The sequence below is a fragment of the Anser brachyrhynchus genome (genome assembly GCF_964034855.1).
Source record: "Anser brachyrhynchus genome assembly, chromosome: 22".
Lineage (NCBI taxonomy): Eukaryota > Metazoa > Chordata > Aves > Anseriformes > Anatidae > Anser > Anser brachyrhynchus.
The window spans coordinates 6495585-6512483 of NC_137715.1; the positions used below are offsets into that span (position 1 = coordinate 6495585).

At 51.3% G+C, this 16899-nt stretch overlaps 3 protein-coding genes across 3 annotated transcripts; 1 reads left to right on the top strand and 2 right to left on the bottom strand.

Moving 5' to 3' along the window:
• Positions 1 to 6249: 6249 nt before the first annotated feature.
• Positions 6250 to 7400, bottom strand: LOC308181563 (feather keratin 1-like). The gene is made up of 2 exons (XM_080564950.1): positions 7381 to 7400; positions 6250 to 7038 (listed from the first exon to the last, which is right to left on the bottom strand). Exon 2 carries the CDS (start codon positions 7015 to 7017, stop codon positions 6703 to 6705), a length of 315 nt encoding a protein of 104 aa, XP_080421076.1. The 5' UTR covers positions 7018 to 7038; positions 7381 to 7400; the 3' UTR covers positions 6250 to 6702.
• A 1793-nt stretch (positions 7401 to 9193) lies between these two features.
• On the top strand, positions 9194 to 10354 carry LOC308181564 (feather keratin 1-like). Its single transcript, XM_080564951.1, has 2 exons — positions 9194 to 9219; positions 9583 to 10354. The coding sequence occupies exon 2, from the start codon at positions 9604 to 9606 to the stop codon at positions 9916 to 9918; it is 315 nt and encodes a 104-aa protein (XP_080421077.1). The 5' UTR covers positions 9194 to 9219; positions 9583 to 9603; the 3' UTR covers positions 9919 to 10354.
• Positions 10355 to 12926: 2572 nt separating this feature from the next.
• Positions 12927 to 13732, bottom strand: LOC308181566 (feather keratin 1-like). The gene is made up of 2 exons (XM_080564953.1): positions 13712 to 13732; positions 12927 to 13349 (listed from the first exon to the last, which is right to left on the bottom strand). Exon 2 carries the CDS (start codon positions 13326 to 13328, stop codon positions 13014 to 13016), a length of 315 nt encoding a protein of 104 aa, XP_080421079.1. The 5' UTR covers positions 13329 to 13349; positions 13712 to 13732; the 3' UTR covers positions 12927 to 13013.
• Positions 13733 to 16899: the final 3167 nt, after the last annotated feature.

Here is a 16899-nt window from a genome sequence, read left to right on the forward strand (position 1 = left end):
CAAGGCACAGAGGTGAGGCACAGAGCGGAGTGGGTCACAGGGAAGTCTGCCTAAACAGCAGGAAGAGAGTTTTGTGTTCCCCTTTGGGATAAGGTTTGGAGAGTGCTTTGAGCTGACTGGTAGAGAAGATGGGAACTCTCAAGCTCTACTTCCTCTTTCTGCAAGCTGCGACGGCACCCTCTGGAGGCAAAAGTGGGACATGGTCCTGTTTTTTTTCTGGCAACCCTGAAAGGGCTGGCAGACTTTGGTGAGGCATGGGCAGGCAGTCCTAACTGCTCCCAGCCTGAAATTTTTCTGAATTTTTTTGCAGATTAAGGTCTGAACCTCTATTGGAGGAAAAGCAGATTGTAGATCAGCATAAAGAAGACTGGGCCAAGCTTTGCCTATTAATTAGGACCGGCCTTTGCCACAAGACATTAGGCTCACTTTGCAGCTAAAAGTCTAGTAATCCCTCAGTCAATTTCTTTCCAAGTTGCCTTGGTGTCTACCTCCTTGAAGCATGAATAATCACCACAGTTTCTTGGGATGAATAAATAATGCATTCCTGTGGTGCCTTTTAGCTGTAATGCAAATCTTCTGATTGAGATCTCAGAATGTCTGCATGAGATGAGGGAACACTGGACAATAGCTGCCAATGTGTTTGCACAGAAGAGCTACGCTGCAATGAGAAATACGCTAAACTGAGCAGTACTCAGGAGTATTTGTAGTCACTTCATCAGAGAAAAAGTGACATCCATTTGCCCTGTCCCCAGCTTGATGTGGGCTGGCTTATGGTGCTTGTGGGACAGGAATCACAGAATCACAGAATCACAGAATGTTAGGGATTGGAAGGGACCTTGAAAGATCACCTAGTCTAATCCCCCTGCCGGAGCAGGAACACCTAGATCAGGTCACACAAGAACGTGTCCACGCAGCTGTAGAATGTGTCCAGAGAAGGAGACTCCACAACCCCCCTGGACAGCCTGTTCCAGTGTTCTGTCACCCTAACCGTGAAAAAGTTTCATCTAGTATTTAAGTGGAACCAGCTTGCACCCACTGCCCCTTGTCCTATCATTAGATGTCATTGAGAAGAGCCTAGCTCCTGACACTCACCCTTTAAATGTTTATAAACATTAATAATGTCACCCCTCAGACTCCTCTCCTCCAAGGTAGAGACCCAGTTCCCTCAGCCTTTCCTTGTAAGGAAGACGTTCCTCTCCGTTAATCATCCTCGTGGCTCTGCGCTGGACTCTCTCAAGCAGTTCCCTGTCCTTCTTGAACTGAGGGGCCCAGAACTGGATGCAATATTCCAGATGTGGTCTCATCGGGGGGGGGGGGGGGGGGGGCAGAGGGGAAAACCTCCCTTGACCTACTAACCACACCCTTTCTAATATGCCCCAGGATGCCATTGGCCTTCTTGACCACAAGTGTGCAGTGCTGGCTCAAGGTCATCCCACTGTCCACTAGGACCTCCAGGTCCCTCTCGCCTTCGCTGCTCTCCAGCAGGGCAGTCCCCAACTTATACTGGTGTCTGGGGTTGTTCTTGCCCAGATACAGGACTTTACACTTGCCTTTGTTATATTTCATTAGATTTCTCCTCGCCAAACTCTCCAGCCTGTCTAGGTCCATCTGGATGGCAGCACAGCCTTCTGACATGTCAGCCACTCCTCCCAGTTTAGTGTCATCAGCAAACCTGCTGACACTGCACTCTATTCCCTCATTCAAGTCACTGATGAATATATTGTTTACATATAAACTAACTTATAAACTTTTGAAAGAAGTATTCTGTGACCCTGGCAATGACAGAGAGTTACAGCTTGCTGCACTGTGCTGGGGCTTTGCTTGAACTTTTCAAATGATAGACAACATGCAATACAAGGAGGTGATTTAAGATGACCAGCATGACTTCACCAAGGACAAATCATGCCTGACCAATCTGGTGGCCTTCTATGATGGGGTGACTGTATCAGTTGACAAGGGAATACCAACGGATGTCATCTGCCTGGACTTCTGTAAGGCTTTTGATACAGCCCCACATGACATCTTGATCTCCAAATTGGAGAAATATGGATTTGAAGGGTGGACCATGCAGTGGATAAGGAGTTGGCTTGAAGGATGCACCCAGAGAATTGTGGCCAATGGCTTTATGTCCAGTTGGAGGATGGTGATGAGTGGTGTCCTTCAGGGGTCTGTCTTGGGACTGGTACTCTTTCATAACTTTACCCAGGACTTAGACAGTGGGATTGAGTGCACCCTCAGCAAGTTTGCAGATGACACCAAACTGAGTGATGCAGTCGATACAACAGAAGGCAGGAATGCCATCCAAAGGGACCTGGAGAAGCTAGAAAAGTGAGCCCATGTGAACCGCATGAGGTTCAACAAGTCCAACTGCAAGGTGCTGCACCTGGCTCAGGGCAATCTCGGACATGAGCACAGACTGGATAAAGAACTCATTGAGAGCAGCCTTGCAGAGAAGGACTTGGGGGTTCTTGTGGAGGAGAAGCTTGGTATGGGCCAGCCTTGTGCACTTGCAGTCCAGAAGGCCAAGTGCATCCTGGAAAACAAGAAGTTCTATCTAAACATCAGGAAGCACTTCTTTACCATGTGTGTTATGGAGCATTGGCACAGGTTGCACGGAGAGGTTGTGGAAGGTAACTCCTTGGAGACCTTCAAAATCAAAGGAGGAGTGGCAAGAAGGTCAAGGGAGGCGATTGTCCCCTTCTAATCTGCCCTTGTGAGGCCTCACTTGGAGTACTGCATCCAGGGCTGGGGCTCCCAGCACAAGAAGGATGTGGACCTGTTAGATCAGGTCCAAAGGCAAGCCAAAGGAGGCTCACAAAAAGGGCTGGAGCACCTATTCTATGAAGAAAGGCTGAGAGAGCTGGGGATGTCCTTTGTTTTTGTCTTTGTCTTTGTCTCTCTCTTTCTCTTTTCTCTCTTTCCCTCTCTCTTTCTCTTTCTCTCTCTCTTTTTTTTTTCCTCAAACATTTCTTGCTGATGGGAAATAGGGAATAATTATATTTTGCCCTTGCTTTCATTGCCTTCTCTTCTCTTCTCTGCTCTGCTCTGCTCTGCTCTGCTCTGCTCTGCTCTCTTCTCTTCTCTTCTCTTCTCTTCTCTTCTCTTCTCTTCTCTTCTCTTCTCTTCTCTTCTCTTCTCTTCTCTTCTCTTCTCTTCTCTTCTCTTCTCTTCTCTCTCTTCTCTTTCCTTTCCTTTCCTTTCCTTTCCTTTCCTTTCCTTTCCTTTCCTTTCCTTTCCTTTCCTTTCCTTTCCTTTCCTTTCCTTTCCTTTCCTTTCCTTTCCTTTCCTTTCCTTTCCTTTCCTTTCCTTTCCTTTCCTTTCCTTTCCTTTCCTTTCCTTTCCTTTCCTTTCCTTTCCTTTCCTTTCCTTTCCTTTCCTTTCCTTTCCTTTCCTTTCCTTTCCTTTCCTTTCCTTTCCTTTCCTTTCCTTTCCTTTCCTTTCCTTTCCTTTCCTTTCCTTTCCTTTCCTTTCCTTTCCTTTCCTTTCCTTTCCTTTCCTTTCCTTTCTTTCCTTTCTTTTCCTTTCCTTTTTCTTTTTCTCTAATTAAACTGCGTATTTTCCTGAACTGAGCAGAAGGGGCCATAGGACCCTCTCATTCTGGGCTTCGTAACAGGAAAAAATACAGAAAGATCAGTTCTTTTGCCCTTCTGTTGAGAAGGAAAAAGGGAGGGGAATGTGGAGTAAAGTGCCCAAGACAGAGAGCAGAGAGGTTGAGAGAGGCAGGCAGAAAGAAGGGAGTGTGTGTGTGCATGCATGTGTGAAGAGATGACTGGGTTTTGAAGGCGAGAAAGGGGTCATAAATGCTGCCTGACAGACAGACACTAAATCCCAGACAGTGAAGGACACTTTTGCATCACAGGTAGGAAGCCAAGATAGGGAGCCAGGAGAACTGCATGGCTAAACAGGGAACTGCTGGCCAAACTCAAGTGGAACAGGAGATTCTAGAGATCATGGAAGGAGGGGCTGGCCACTTGGGAGGAGTATAAGACTGTTGTCAGAGGATGTAAAGAGGCAACTCGGAAAGCTAAGGCCTCCTTAGAATTAAAACTTGCAAGAGGGGTCAATGTCAAAAGAAAGGGCTTCTACAAATAAATTGCAAGTAAAAATAACACTAGAGGCAATGTAGGCCCTCTGATGAATGATATGGGAGCCCTGGTGACAGAAGATAAAGAGAAGGCAGAATTACTGAATGCCTTCTTTGTCTCTGTCTATAATGCTGGAGGCTGTCCTGAGGAGTCCCGTACTCCTGAGGCCCCAGATGAAGTCAGGATAAAGGAGGAGTTTGCCTTGATTGATGAGGACTGGGTTAAGGACTGATTAAGTAAGCTGGACATCCATAAATCCATGGGTCCTGATGGGATGCACCTGCGGGTGCTGAGGGAGATGATGGAAGTAATTTCTAGGCCACTCTCCATCATCTTTGGCAAGTCATGGGGAACAGGAGAGGTGCTGAGGACTAGAGGAAAGCATGTCACTCTGGTCTTCAAAAGGGGCAAGAGGGAGGATCCAGGTAACTATAGACAGGTCAGCCTCACCTCCATCCCTGAAAAGGTGATGGAACAACTTATCCTTGGTGTTGTCTCTAGGCATATCAAGGATAAGATGGTCATTAGGGGCAGTCAACATGGCTTCACCAAGGGGAAGTCATGCTTGACCAACCTGATAGCCTTTTATGAAGACATAACCAGGTGGATAGATGATGGTAAATCAGTGGACGTGGTCTATCTTGATCTCAGTAAGGCTTTGACACCGTCTCCTACAGCATCCTCACAGCTAGACTGAGGAAATGTGGTTTGGATGATCGGGTAGTGAGGTGGACTGTGAACTGACTGAAGGAAAGAAGCCAGAGAGTTGTGGTCAATGGGACAGAGTCTAGTTGGAGGCCTGTATCTAGTGGAGTCCCTCAAGGGTCATTACTGGGACCAATATTATTCAATATATTTATCGATGTCTTGAATGAAGGAATAGAGTGCACTGTCAACAAGTTTGCTCCTATTTGTCTGTGGGGGGCCTCATTTACTTTGCCTGTTTCACCAGGTAGTTTGTAGCAGATACCACTATAATGTTACCTCACTCTTTCATCTGTTTAATCCTAACCAATAAAGTCTCAGTCAGCTCCTCATTCATCCCCAGGCAGAGCTCCATGTATTTCAACTGGTCTCTGACATAGAGAGCAATGCCCACTCCTTGTCTCCATAGCCTGTCCTTCCTAAACAGCGTTTATACTTCAACAGCAAGATTTCAGGCATGGGAGCCATCCCACCATGTCTCCATAATCCCAGTAAGTAAGACCATAGACCTACAACCATGTACCCATCTCAAACTCATATTGTTTATTCCCTATACTGTATGCGTTAGCTTACAGACACTTAAGAGGGGCACGTCAAGATGTTGGATTCCTAGGGATAGTTTAGGACATATCTCCATAAGGCTGCACAGTAGGAACCATTGCTAATCCACAACTGCTGGAGGTGATCCTGCTTAAACTCCATTTTGTTGATTTTGTGATCTGTTCCTATCACATCATTCCATGACCTTTATTCAGCAACCCTATCCATCATTCTCACAAGGCTGCTGGTTACACTGTCCCTATTTCCTACTTTAAAAGGAGTTTCCCTCCTTTTGAGGTCAGACATTCTGTTGACCAAAAAAATCTTTGCCCCACTTAGTGAGGAGCTTCCCATCTCTCACAAGAATACACTGACCATCAAACAAGGTCCTATGATCATAGAACACAAAACTCTGTCACTGACACCAGTTCAGCAGCCAATTATTGACCTGTACTGTCCATGTTAACTGTCTCAAATCCTTTCACCACCCCAGCAGAATTAAGGAGACCATCTGAGTCCCCATGACCTTCGCTACATATCCATAACCACTGTAGAAAGTTTTGATACTGTCTGGGTTTGACTAAATAAACCTCTTCTACATCCCAACCCCACATAATAAGCATAGGAAGCACCCTATGGCACTTCTCCCACAGTAGAGAGGGGAGATGGAAAGCTGGCAGTACGACTGCCATGGCCATGCAGCCCTAAGTAAGCAGATATTTTGAATCCAGAGGGTGATCTTACACATGAAGAAGAATAATGAATGGAAGCCTGTGTTAACAATTGCTAAACACCCGAACAGCCACAAGGTGTTAAGCATTGCCAAACACCTAATCCCAGAAAAAACAATGAGCATCACCTCTCTCCACAGGCATTCTGGAAGAGCCACTGCAGGGGAAGGACAACTCAGAGGCACAGGTTGGGATGCAGCAGAACTTTAATATTAGAGTCAAAAGAGGGAAATGAGATCACTCTGAGAGGGGGTCCCAGTGCAGGAAGCACGATGGGAAGAAGAGAGCCTGTGATAGGAGGCCATGGCAGGCATCCCACCAGCTGTCCATGTGCCCACTTACTGAGGGAGAAGGGCCAGAAGGTCCTCTCTAGGCTGACGCTGTGGGACTCAGAGCTCAGTGGAGCAGCACCGAGCAACAAGGACACAGGTGGGAAAGGAGAGAGTGCAGAATGAGAAAGGCAGACATGGGCCATGCTTTCCGAGAGCCCAGGCTGGCCCCATTCTCTTGCAAGATGTACTGGGGTAGTTTAACCCCCCCAAACAGAAGAAGCTGACGCTCTGTGCTCAGTCTACTAACTTGGTCTCACTACAAACTTCTGGGTCCCTGGGTGTTTTTCTCCAGAGCCATTGCCAGCAGCTTTAGCAAGGGAGGCACCTCCTGCCGCAGAAGCGGCTGCCAAAGCCAGAGAGGCCAAAGCCCCCGGAAGAGATGGGCACTCCCTGAGAGCTGAGGATGCTGCCAACGGCAGCGGAGGTGGAGGATCCCACAGCGGTGTTCTGCGGGAAGGAGCTGAGGATGGGGCCGGGCAGGGTCACCACCACGGGAGAGGGCTGGATGACGACAGTGGAGTCCTGGCACTGCTGGACACAGGGCTCATTGCAGCTGTTGGCCAGCGGGGTTGGGCCACAGGGTCCACATGGCAGGCACGGCAGGCACTGGTTGTAGCAGGACATGTCTCGAGGCAGGACTTGCACCTGGTGGGAGAGAGGGACAGGAGGAACATGGCAGTGATTGTTGAGCAGTGTCCAACCCACCACTGGATAGCAACAGCACATGCTGTTTGGGGGAGCCAGCAGATGTCTAAGGAGGCCCACAGCTTTCTCCTTCCCTTTGTCTCCAATGTCCTTGTCAAGAATAACCTAGCCCATAGCTTTGGAGACACCTGAGTCAAGCTCCAGCTTCTCTCCATGACACAACTGCTGCTCCCTTCCCTCTCCCATTACTAGCACTCCCAAGATCCAGGAGAATATGAAGGTGCAGGCATGTTATGAGAATTCCCCAGGGATGAAAAGGAGGAGAAAGGCCTTCAGACTCACCTTGATCCCAAGGAGATGGAGGTGACAGGAGTGGATGAGAGACTGAGGAGATGGGGCTGCTTTTATACCTATCCTCCGCTGCCCCAGGCCCACAGTCACTCTACGCAGGCCATAATTTTCCAGCAGAGTCACCTCAAATGCAAAATAGCCTTTCTAATGGCACAAGTGGTGTTTTGGTTTTGGTCACCTCTGCAATTTCATTTCCTCATTTCTGACTTGCCCATTTGGCCACAGAGGCTCCTTTCAAGTACAAGGATAAGAGGTCAAGCGTTTCCCCTGGCAGAAACATGTCAGTAGGGACTGAATATGAGTCCCACGTTCTTGAGCGGCTCTATGCAGGCATGGGACATGTGTCTGTGGGAATGCTTTGACCACATTTGGACCCTGTTTACAAGGAAGTGCACATATCCTCCTGCCTATGCAGTGCCCTCCTCGATACCCAAAGTTTCCTTTGCCTGAGGACACAGCACATCCTTTTACCACTTGGCCTAGCTCCCAGCCTGCTCCACCATTCAGACACCTCATTAAGCAAAGCAGAAGCATAGGCAGATGGGCTGTGCTGCAGCTGTGAAATGCTCTGGCACAAGGCTACTCCTTCTGGGGCGACGTTGTCTGCTTATTTGGCCTTGTTCCCTCTTGTGCCTGTCTCCTGGGCTCTTCAGGCAAGCCATGTTGTCAGCTGCTGTAAGAAAACTGAAGTTGGCTCTCCCGAGCCCAATGATTGCTCAGCAAGTCCTGGGGAATCAGTCCTGAGGACTGGCCAGACACAATCCCTGACCAGCAGCACACCCAAAGACAAGCACTCTTGTGCAAAACATGCCGACCATCCTCTGAGCTGCCTGAGCTATGAGAGTACTTGCCAGAAGGTCATGCTGCAGGGTGATGGCTGTTGGGGCTGCCTGGAGCATGGCACAGCTCGAGCTCGGATTCGCATGGAGCTGCTTGGCCAGAGGGGGATTTGGCATGCATGGTGCTCAGGCCTGCAGACAGCAGGCACTCTGGCTTGGCCTCACGCCAAAAGCGTGGCATGTGACCAATCCCAAATTAGAGCATGACTTGTCCTGGGCAGGGAGAGTCTCTCCCAGGAAGCTTGCCTGCTGAAGGCATTCCCTTGCCTTCCTGGGGTGTGTCCCAGCTGCCTCCCATGTCTGCAGGGCAGGGAAGAGGTTTGTTCATGCAGCAGGGATGCATTGCCTCCTTGGTGGAGTCTGGGAGATGTTTCTGTAGCCAGGGCCCTTGTGAGCAAGTCCCGTCCCTAAGCATGCCCAGCCCTGTGGCAGTGCCGGTTCCTGCCTACCCTCGCTTGCTGAGGGGGAGCTTCCTTACCCGCCTCGTGGTGCTGGCTTGTGCTGTTGCCTGAGAAAGACTTTGGGACATGGCAGAGGAGGTGTGCTGAAGGTCTAATGCTAGGAGAAGACGTATTTCCTGGGACCAGAGACGAGTCCCAGCCAGGTGGGGAAAAGTTTTCTGCAATCCCAGAGGACATGTCCTGTCCTCTACCTGAATGTAACCACAGCAGCACTCGGGCTCCTTTTCTGCCCAATACTTATAAGAACCTACTGGGGTCTTCCTTAAGTCTCTCACAGCACCACTAGAAAGTAGCCTGTATGGTAAAATAGGCATGTCAGAAATGAGGAAATGAAATGGCAGAGCTGATGGAAACCAAAACAAAATTTGTGCCATTAGGAAGCCTATTTTGCATTTGGGGTGAGTCTGATGGAAAATTACGGCGTCCATAGAGTGACTGTTGGCCTGGGGCGGTGCAGGGGAGGTATAAAAGTGGTCCCATCTCCTTAGTCTCTCATCCACTCCTGCCTCCTCCATCTCCTTGGGATCAAGGTGAGTCTGAAGCCCTTTCCCCTCTTCTTCTTCCCTTGGGATTTGTTAGCACATGCCTGCACCTTCATCCTCTGTTGGTTTCCCAGGGATGCTACTCATGGGAGAGGGAAGAGAACAGCATATGTATCATGGAGAAAAGTTGGGCTCTACTGACATGTATCCCAAGCAATGGGCCAGGGGAGGACCTGGCTCAGTCTGGATGCTCTTGGCAGACCTTTTGGGTTGAATCTTAAGGAGGATTTCTTGAGCCTCATTGTACAGCTGACAGCTCCCCAAAGAGCATGTGCCACGGCTCTCCTGGGGTGGACTGGCAGACTGATCCTCTCTCACCTATGTGCTCCTCCTGTCCCTCCCTCCCATCAGGTTCACCTCCTGCCCTGAGACATGTCCTGCTACAACCAGTGCCTGCCATGCCTGCCACGTGGACCCTGTGGCCCGACCCCACTGGCCAACAGCTGCAATGAGCCCTGTGTCCAGCAGTGCCAGGACTCCACTGTCGTCATCCAGCCCTCTCCCGTGGTGGTGACCCTGCCCGGCCCCATCCTCAGCTCCTTCCCGCAGAACACCGCCGTGGGATCCTCCACCTCCGCTGCCGTTGGCAGCATCCTCAGCTCTCAGGGAGTGCCCATCTCCTCCGGGGGCTTTGGCCTCTCTGGCTTTGGCAGCCGCTACTGCGGCACAAGGTGCCTCCCCTGCTAAAGCTGCTGGTGATGGTCCTGGAGAAAGATCCCCAGGGACCCAGAAGTTGGTAGCGGACTGGGCACAGATCATTGGTTTCTTGTATTCAGAGGGGTCAAACCATCCCCAGCAACCCTTGCAAGAGGATGGAGCCTGTCTGGGCTCTTGGAAAAATCATGTCTGCCTTTCCCCTCCTCCACTCTCTCCTTTCCCATCTGTGTCCTTCTTTTGCTCAGTACTGCTCCACTGGGCTCTGAGTCCCACAGCATCAACCTAGAGAGGACCTGCTGGCACTTCTCCTACAGCAAGTGGGCTGATGGACAGCTGGTGGGATGACCACCATGGCCACACAGCTGACACTCCCATCTGCCTCTGGTGCTTCCTGCATTGGGGCCTCCTCTCAGAGTGATGTCTTTTCCCCCATTTGACTCGAATATTAAAGTTCTGTTGCATCCCAGCCTGCGCCTCTGAGTTGTCCTTCCCCTGCAGCTGCTCTTCCAGGATGCCTGGGGAGAGAGGTGTTGCTGACTAGTAGTTCTGGGAGCGGGTGGTTGCTGATGCTCATGCTTAGCAATCATTAACACAGGCTTGCATTCAGAATGCTTCTTCACGCATCAGGTCACCGTCTGGATTCTAAATATCTGCTTACTTAGAGCTGGATGGAATTATCCAATGTAGTTGAGTGGCCTCTGTGCATTTTGGTAGTTCTGATGATGCTCGTTCTTAGCAATCGTTAACAAAGGCTTGCATTCATTTTGGTGTGCACACTCTTTCTTCTTCTCTAATTAGCATAACAGCATAGTAAGGAAGAAGGGACGACTACTTCCTTGGCAAGGAGGAGGGCATAGCGGCCCAGGAGAAGGCAGGAAATCCCTTCCTAACAATAACACTGCAGAACTTGCTGTGCTTGGTCAATGTCTTTCTTGCTACACAGCCCCAAACTGGGTATAATGTTCTAGATGCATTTGAAGGAATGCTGAGCAGAGTGCAATTGTCATCAGCCTTGGGCTCCTGACTATGCTTCTGCTCACACAACCCAGGATGTCATTGGTGTCCTCGATGTCTCGGAGCACTGCTGGGATTCACTTCTCTTTGGATGGGTTTACCACCCAAGCAACTTTTCCTGGACCAGCTTTCAGTCTTCTGCAATAGAGGGGCTGCAAGATGGATGATGTGTCATGAGGACAGGCTGGCAGGAAGGCATCTGCCAGCCTGAGCTCTGGGTGACCTGGGCGCTGCTTTGGGGAGCTTGTAGACGGCCCTTAGAGACACTCAGAAAGCACCTGCTGCCTCTCCTCCTGCCCTCAGTCTCTCCCTGCCTCCCTCTTCCCCACAAAATTTTGTAGGAAGCCCAGGGAACAGATGGAAATAGTAGGGGGAGGAGGACAATGCACTGCCTGTGAGCCTGTGTGATGGGTTGAACCCAGCAAGCATTTAAGCACCCACCACCCACTTGCTCACACTGCACACTCAGCCAAAGAGAGCTGGAAGACCAAGAGTGAGAAAAAGTCCCAGGTCAACATAAAGACATTCTATGAAGGAAATGGGAAACAAAAGAGAAAAAGCAAGTGATGCAAAGGCTGTGTCCCACCACCTCCCACCAGCAGACCAATGCCCAGCAAGTCACTGCAGAATGGCTACTTTGGAACAACTGTCCCCTGGTTTGTTGCTGAGTATGATGCGATATGGTATGCAATATCCCTTTGGTCAATTTAGGTCAGCTGTCCTAGCTGTGTCCCCTTCTAAGCACCTGCCTACTCTGATGGTTTCTCATTACTGGCCAACTGAATTCCACCACACTGCTCTCTTGCTCCCCATCATAAAAGGATGAGAAGGGGTGGAGAAAATACAATGGGAAAAATAAAATCGTCTCACAAGTGGAGATAAGGACAATCAAATTTAAGGAAAAAAAAAAAAAAGAGAGAAAAAATAAGCAAAGGATGCAAGGAAGAAAAGGGAAACAAATTATTCTCTCCTTCCGAACAGTAAGCGATTTTCAGCCACGTCTTGGGAACCTGGGCCTCAATAACCACAGTGGTTGTTTGGGAGGACAGATGTTTTCATAACAAGAGCACTCATTCTTCTTCCTCTGCTTCTATTACTGGGTGTGACAACAAATGGTGTGGAATAGCACTTTGGTTGGTTTAGCTCAGCTGCCCTGCAGATAACCCCTCCCCACCACTCACCCATTCCCCACCTCCTGCCCTTGGGGGCTAGCAGAGAGTCTTGATGCTACGCCAGCACTGCTCCACAGTAACACAAACACTGGTGAGATAGCAATGCCGTTCTGGCTCTAAGTGCAGAGCACAGCACTCTAGGGGATGCTATGGGGAATGTTAACTCTGTCCCAGGAAAATGCTAGGCTGTTCTGTCAGGGTGCAGAGTGGGAGACATAGAAGGCCTTGACGATAGGCTAAATTGTTGGTGTGTCACCTCCACTGTTTTAGCCACACAATCAGAACACAGCACCATATTGCCTATGGTGAAGACAATTGCCTCAATCACAGCCAGAGCCAGTACAGCCTGCTTCCCCCACTCCCTCTCCTGGCCTGCTCTGGCGCCATTTTCTGCACAAGCCTCCCCGCCCAGCACAGCTGCCCCCAGAGCAGAAGGAATTGCCGCCCCTCCTCTCGCCTCTCTCCCTCTCCCCTGCTGCCCCTTCCCAGGAACCTGTGTGGCTGCTGCCCTCCCAGGGTCTCCTGCAGCTCTGGCTCCTCGCTGGAGGCCAGCAGTGGCCACATGCCACCTTCAGCAGGATGTGCGCTGAGGCCAAGATGGCACGCCAGGACAGAGAGGCAGCAAAGCTGGGCCTGATGGCCAGCGGCCCTGCAAAACTCATGGGCACCTCTCTCACGTATGAGTGACAGTGCTTTCCCAAGGGGCCCTACTGCACAGGGCCTCACCCTTGGAGAAGGTGAATGGACCCAATGTGGCCCACATGCCCACTGATGTCCCCAGAGCAACAGCATCGGTCCTGACAGAAGGTGTCTGGAGTGTCTACAGGGGAAAGACAATTAAGCACTGCAGACTGGGATGCAGCAGAAATTTAATATTCGAGTCAAAAGAGGGAAATGAGGTCACCCTCTGAAGAGGCCCCAGTTCAGATAGCAGCAGCTTTAGCAGGGGAAACATCTCCTGCCGCAGTAGCGGCTGCCAAAGCCAGAGAGGCCAAAGCCCCCGGAGGAGATGGGCACTCCCTGAGAGCTGAGGATGCTGCCAACGGCAGCGGAGGTGGAGGATCCCACAGCGGTGTTCTGCGGGAAGGAGCTGAGGATGGGGCCGGGCAGGGTCACCACCACAGGAGAGGGCTGGATGACGACAGTGGAGTCCTGGCACTGCTGGACACAGGGCTCATTGCAGCTGTTGGCCAGCGGGGTCGGGCCACAGGGTCCACATGGCAGGCACGGCAGGCACTGGTTGTAGCAGGACATGTCTCAGGGCAGGACGTGCACCTGGTGTGAGAGAGGAACAGGAGGAGCACATGGGTGGGAGAGGAGCATCATACAGCCCACCAGGGGAGAACCACAGCACATGCTGTTTCGTGAACTGGCAGCTGTGTAAGGAGGCCCACAGCCTTCCCCTTCCCTCGGTCTGCAATGTCCTTGGTAAGAAAGTCAAGATCCACAAAGATCCCCACATAGCCCATAGCGTCAGATACACCTCATCCAAGCCCCAGCTCCTCTCCATGACACACCTGCTGATGCCTTCTCTCCCCCATGACTAGCGCTCCCAAGATCCAGGAGAATATGAAGGGGCAGGCATTTGCTAACAAATCTCCAGGGAAGGAGAAGAGGATAAAGTACTTCAGACTCACCTTGATCCCAAGGAGATGGAGCAGACAGGAGTGGATGAAGACACAGAGGAAATGGGGCTGCATTTATACCTCCCCTGCACTGCCTCAGGCCCACAATCACTCTATGCAGGCCATAATTTTCCATCAGACTCACCTCAAATGCAAAATAGGCTTCCTAATGGCACAGGTTCTGTTTTGGTTTCCATCAAATCTGCCATTTCATTTTCTCATTTCTGACATGCCTATTTTACCATACAGGCTACTTTCTAGTGCTGCTAGGAGGGACCCAAGGAATACCCCAGCAGGATCGTATCAGTATGAGCAGAAAATGAGCCCGAGTGCCGCTGTGGTTGCATTCAGGCAGAGGACAGGACATGGCTTGGTGCACTTTGGGGGAATGGTTGGTAATGTGTTTTGCAGGAAGAGGTCCCACTCGTCATGGAGCTGCAATCCTCAGCAGAGCATCCAAGGTCCTGTTCATTAAAGATGCTCCACAAGCTTCTCTCTCCTCCGTCCTGCATGGGTCCTTCCAACGGTCACCTGTCCTTGCCTCCCCAGGCATCCAGGTTGTGCCAATGCTTTCAGCTGTCTGCCTTGATGCCATTACCACTTCCACTAACTTGGCAAAAGACAGTAACTGAGGTCCAGCTGATGCGCTCCAGGGCAGGGTTGCACAAGGGGAGACCTAGACAGGCTGCAGGAATGGGCCCACAGGAACCTCTTGGCATTCTAGAAGGACAAAAGGCAGGTCCTGCACAGGAGGAGGAACAAACTCTTGCAGCACTACAGACTGGGGACTGAACTACCCTCTGATCCTGGATCCCCTGGACCTCCTCTGAGTAGGTCTGCCTCCAGGGCAGGGTCAGACATGGGCGGTGGGAGGCAAGGGACACACAGGCCTCACCCTCCTGGCTAAAGAGATGGGGCTGTGTGTAGGAGCTCTCCTGAGTGCTTTCTGGTGGGAAAGAAAGGGTTGCAGAAAACATCTTCCCCCTGGCTGGGACTCGTCTCTGGGTCCCAGGCAATATGTCTTCTCCTAGCATTAGAGCTTCCACACACCTCCTCCGCCATGTCCCAGAGCCCTCCTCAGGCAACAGCACAAGCCAGCACCACAAGGCAGGTAAGGAAGCTCGCCCTCAGCAAGCGAGGGCTGGAAGGAACTGGCACTGCCACACGGCTGGGCATGCTCAGGGAGGGGACTTGCTCACAAGGGCCCTGGCTACAGAAACATCTCCCAGACTCCACCAAGGAGGCAATGCATCCCTGCTGCATGAGCAAAGCTCTTCCCTGCCCTGCAGACATGGGAGGCAGCTGGGACACACCCCAGGAGAGCAAGGGAATGCCTTCAGCAGGCAAGCTTCCTGGGAGAGACTCTCCCTGCCCAGGGCAAGTCATGCTCTAATTTGGGATTGGCCACGTGCCACGCTTCTGGCGTGAGGCCAAGCCAGAGTGCCTGCTGTCTGCAGGCCTGAGCATCATGCAAGCTAAATCCCCCTCTGGCCAAGCAGCTCCATGCGAATCCAAGCTCAAGCTGTGCCATGCTCCAGGCAGCCCCAACAGCCATCACCCTGCAGCATGACCTTCTCACAAGTACTCTCATAGCTCAGGCAGCTCACAGGATTGCAGGCATGTTTTGCACAACAGGGCATGTCTTTGGGTGCGCTGCTGGTCAGGGAATGAGTCTGGCCAAAGTGCTTGGTATGGCAAGGAGAGTGGTGGAGCAAGACACTGTCCCTGTGAACAATTCCTCTGGTTTTTGGCTCAGGAGAGCAACCTTTGCCTTCCTCACAGCAGCTGACAACATGGGTTGCCTGAAGAGCCCAGGAGACAGCCACAAGAGGGAACAAGGTCAAACAAGCAGACAACATGTCACCCCAGAAGGAGCAGCCTTGTGCCAGGGCATTTCAAAACTGCAGCACAGCCCATCTGCCTATGCAGGCAATGAGCTGTGACTGGTGGAGCAGTCTGGGAGCCAGGCCAAGTGGTAGAAGGATGTGCTGTGTCCTCAGGCCAGGGAGGCTTTGGTCATCCAGGAGGGCACTGCATAGGCAGCAGGATATGCAGGACCCCTCCAGCACTTGGGACTCATCTTCTACCCCTTCTGACCTACTCTATGGCGGTTTTACTCAGCTGGGCAGCTGAGCTCCATCACAACTGCTATCTATTCCCCCTCCTCAAAGGGAAAGGGGGAGGAAATGCGATGAAAAGGGATCAAGGGTTGAGATAAGGACAGAGAGATCAATCACCAATTGTTGCCATGGACAAGACAGATTCAGAATAGGGAGATTAATGTAATTAATTACCTATTACTAACAAGCTAGAGCAGTGAGAAACTAAAAACAAACTAAAAACAACCTCCCCTGCCACCCTCTTCTATGTTCTTCCCCCAGGTGGCGCACGGGAACATGCCCTGGGGTCTGTGGTCAGTCCATAAAACTTCGACTCTGCCCCTCCTTCACAGTAACTCCCTGCACTTGTTCCAAATTAGGGTCCCTCCCACAGGATTTATTCCTTCCCAAATTGATCCTGCATGGGCTTCTCACAGGCAGCAGCTCTTTAAGAACTGCTGCAAATATGGGTCCGTACCACGGGGTCCATCTGTCAGGAGCAAACTGCTCCAACACGGGTTCCCCCATGGGCGGCAGCTCCCCCCAGAACCCCTGCTCCTGCGTGGGCTCCTGTCCACGGGCTGCAGCTCTGGCCCAGGGCCTGCACCACTGTGGTCCTCTCCATGGGCCACAGCCTCCTTCAGGCAAGATCCACCTGCTCCGCTGGGGAATCCTCCATGGGCTGCAGTGTGGAGATGTGCTCCACCGTGCTACCCATGGACTGCAGGGGGACAGCCTGCTCCACCAGAGGCCTCTCCAAGGGCCGCAGGGGAACTTCTGATTGAATGGAGTCAAATCCAGCTGTTGACCAGTCACGAGTGGTGTTCCCCAGGGTTGTCGGTGTTGGGGCCCATCCTCTTTAATATCTTTGTTTATAAAGACATCGTAGCCCTGGAGTGTGTCCAGAGAAGGGCTACAAAGCTGGTGAAGGGTCTGGAGCACAAGTCCTGGGAGGAGCAGCTGAGGGAAGTGGGGTTGTTTAGTCTGGAGAAGAGGAGGCTCAGGGGAGACGTTACTGCCCTCTACAACTACCTGAAAGGAGCTGGGGGTCGGCCTCTTCTCACAGATAACTTGTGATAGGACTAGAGGGAATGGCCTCAG

What these genes read in the sequence shown, in the direction of transcription:
- LOC308181564 (XM_080564951.1), top strand. Translation starts at nt 9,604, where the DNA reads ATGTCCTGCTACAACCAGTGCCTGCCATGCCTGCCACGTGGACCCTGT.
- LOC308181563 (XM_080564950.1), bottom strand. Translation starts at nt 7,017, where the DNA reads ATGTCCTGCTACAACCAGTGCCTGCCGTGCCTGCCATGTGGACCCTGT.
- LOC308181566 (XM_080564953.1), bottom strand. Translation starts at nt 13,328, where the DNA reads ATGTCCTGCTACAACCAGTGCCTGCCGTGCCTGCCATGTGGACCCTGT.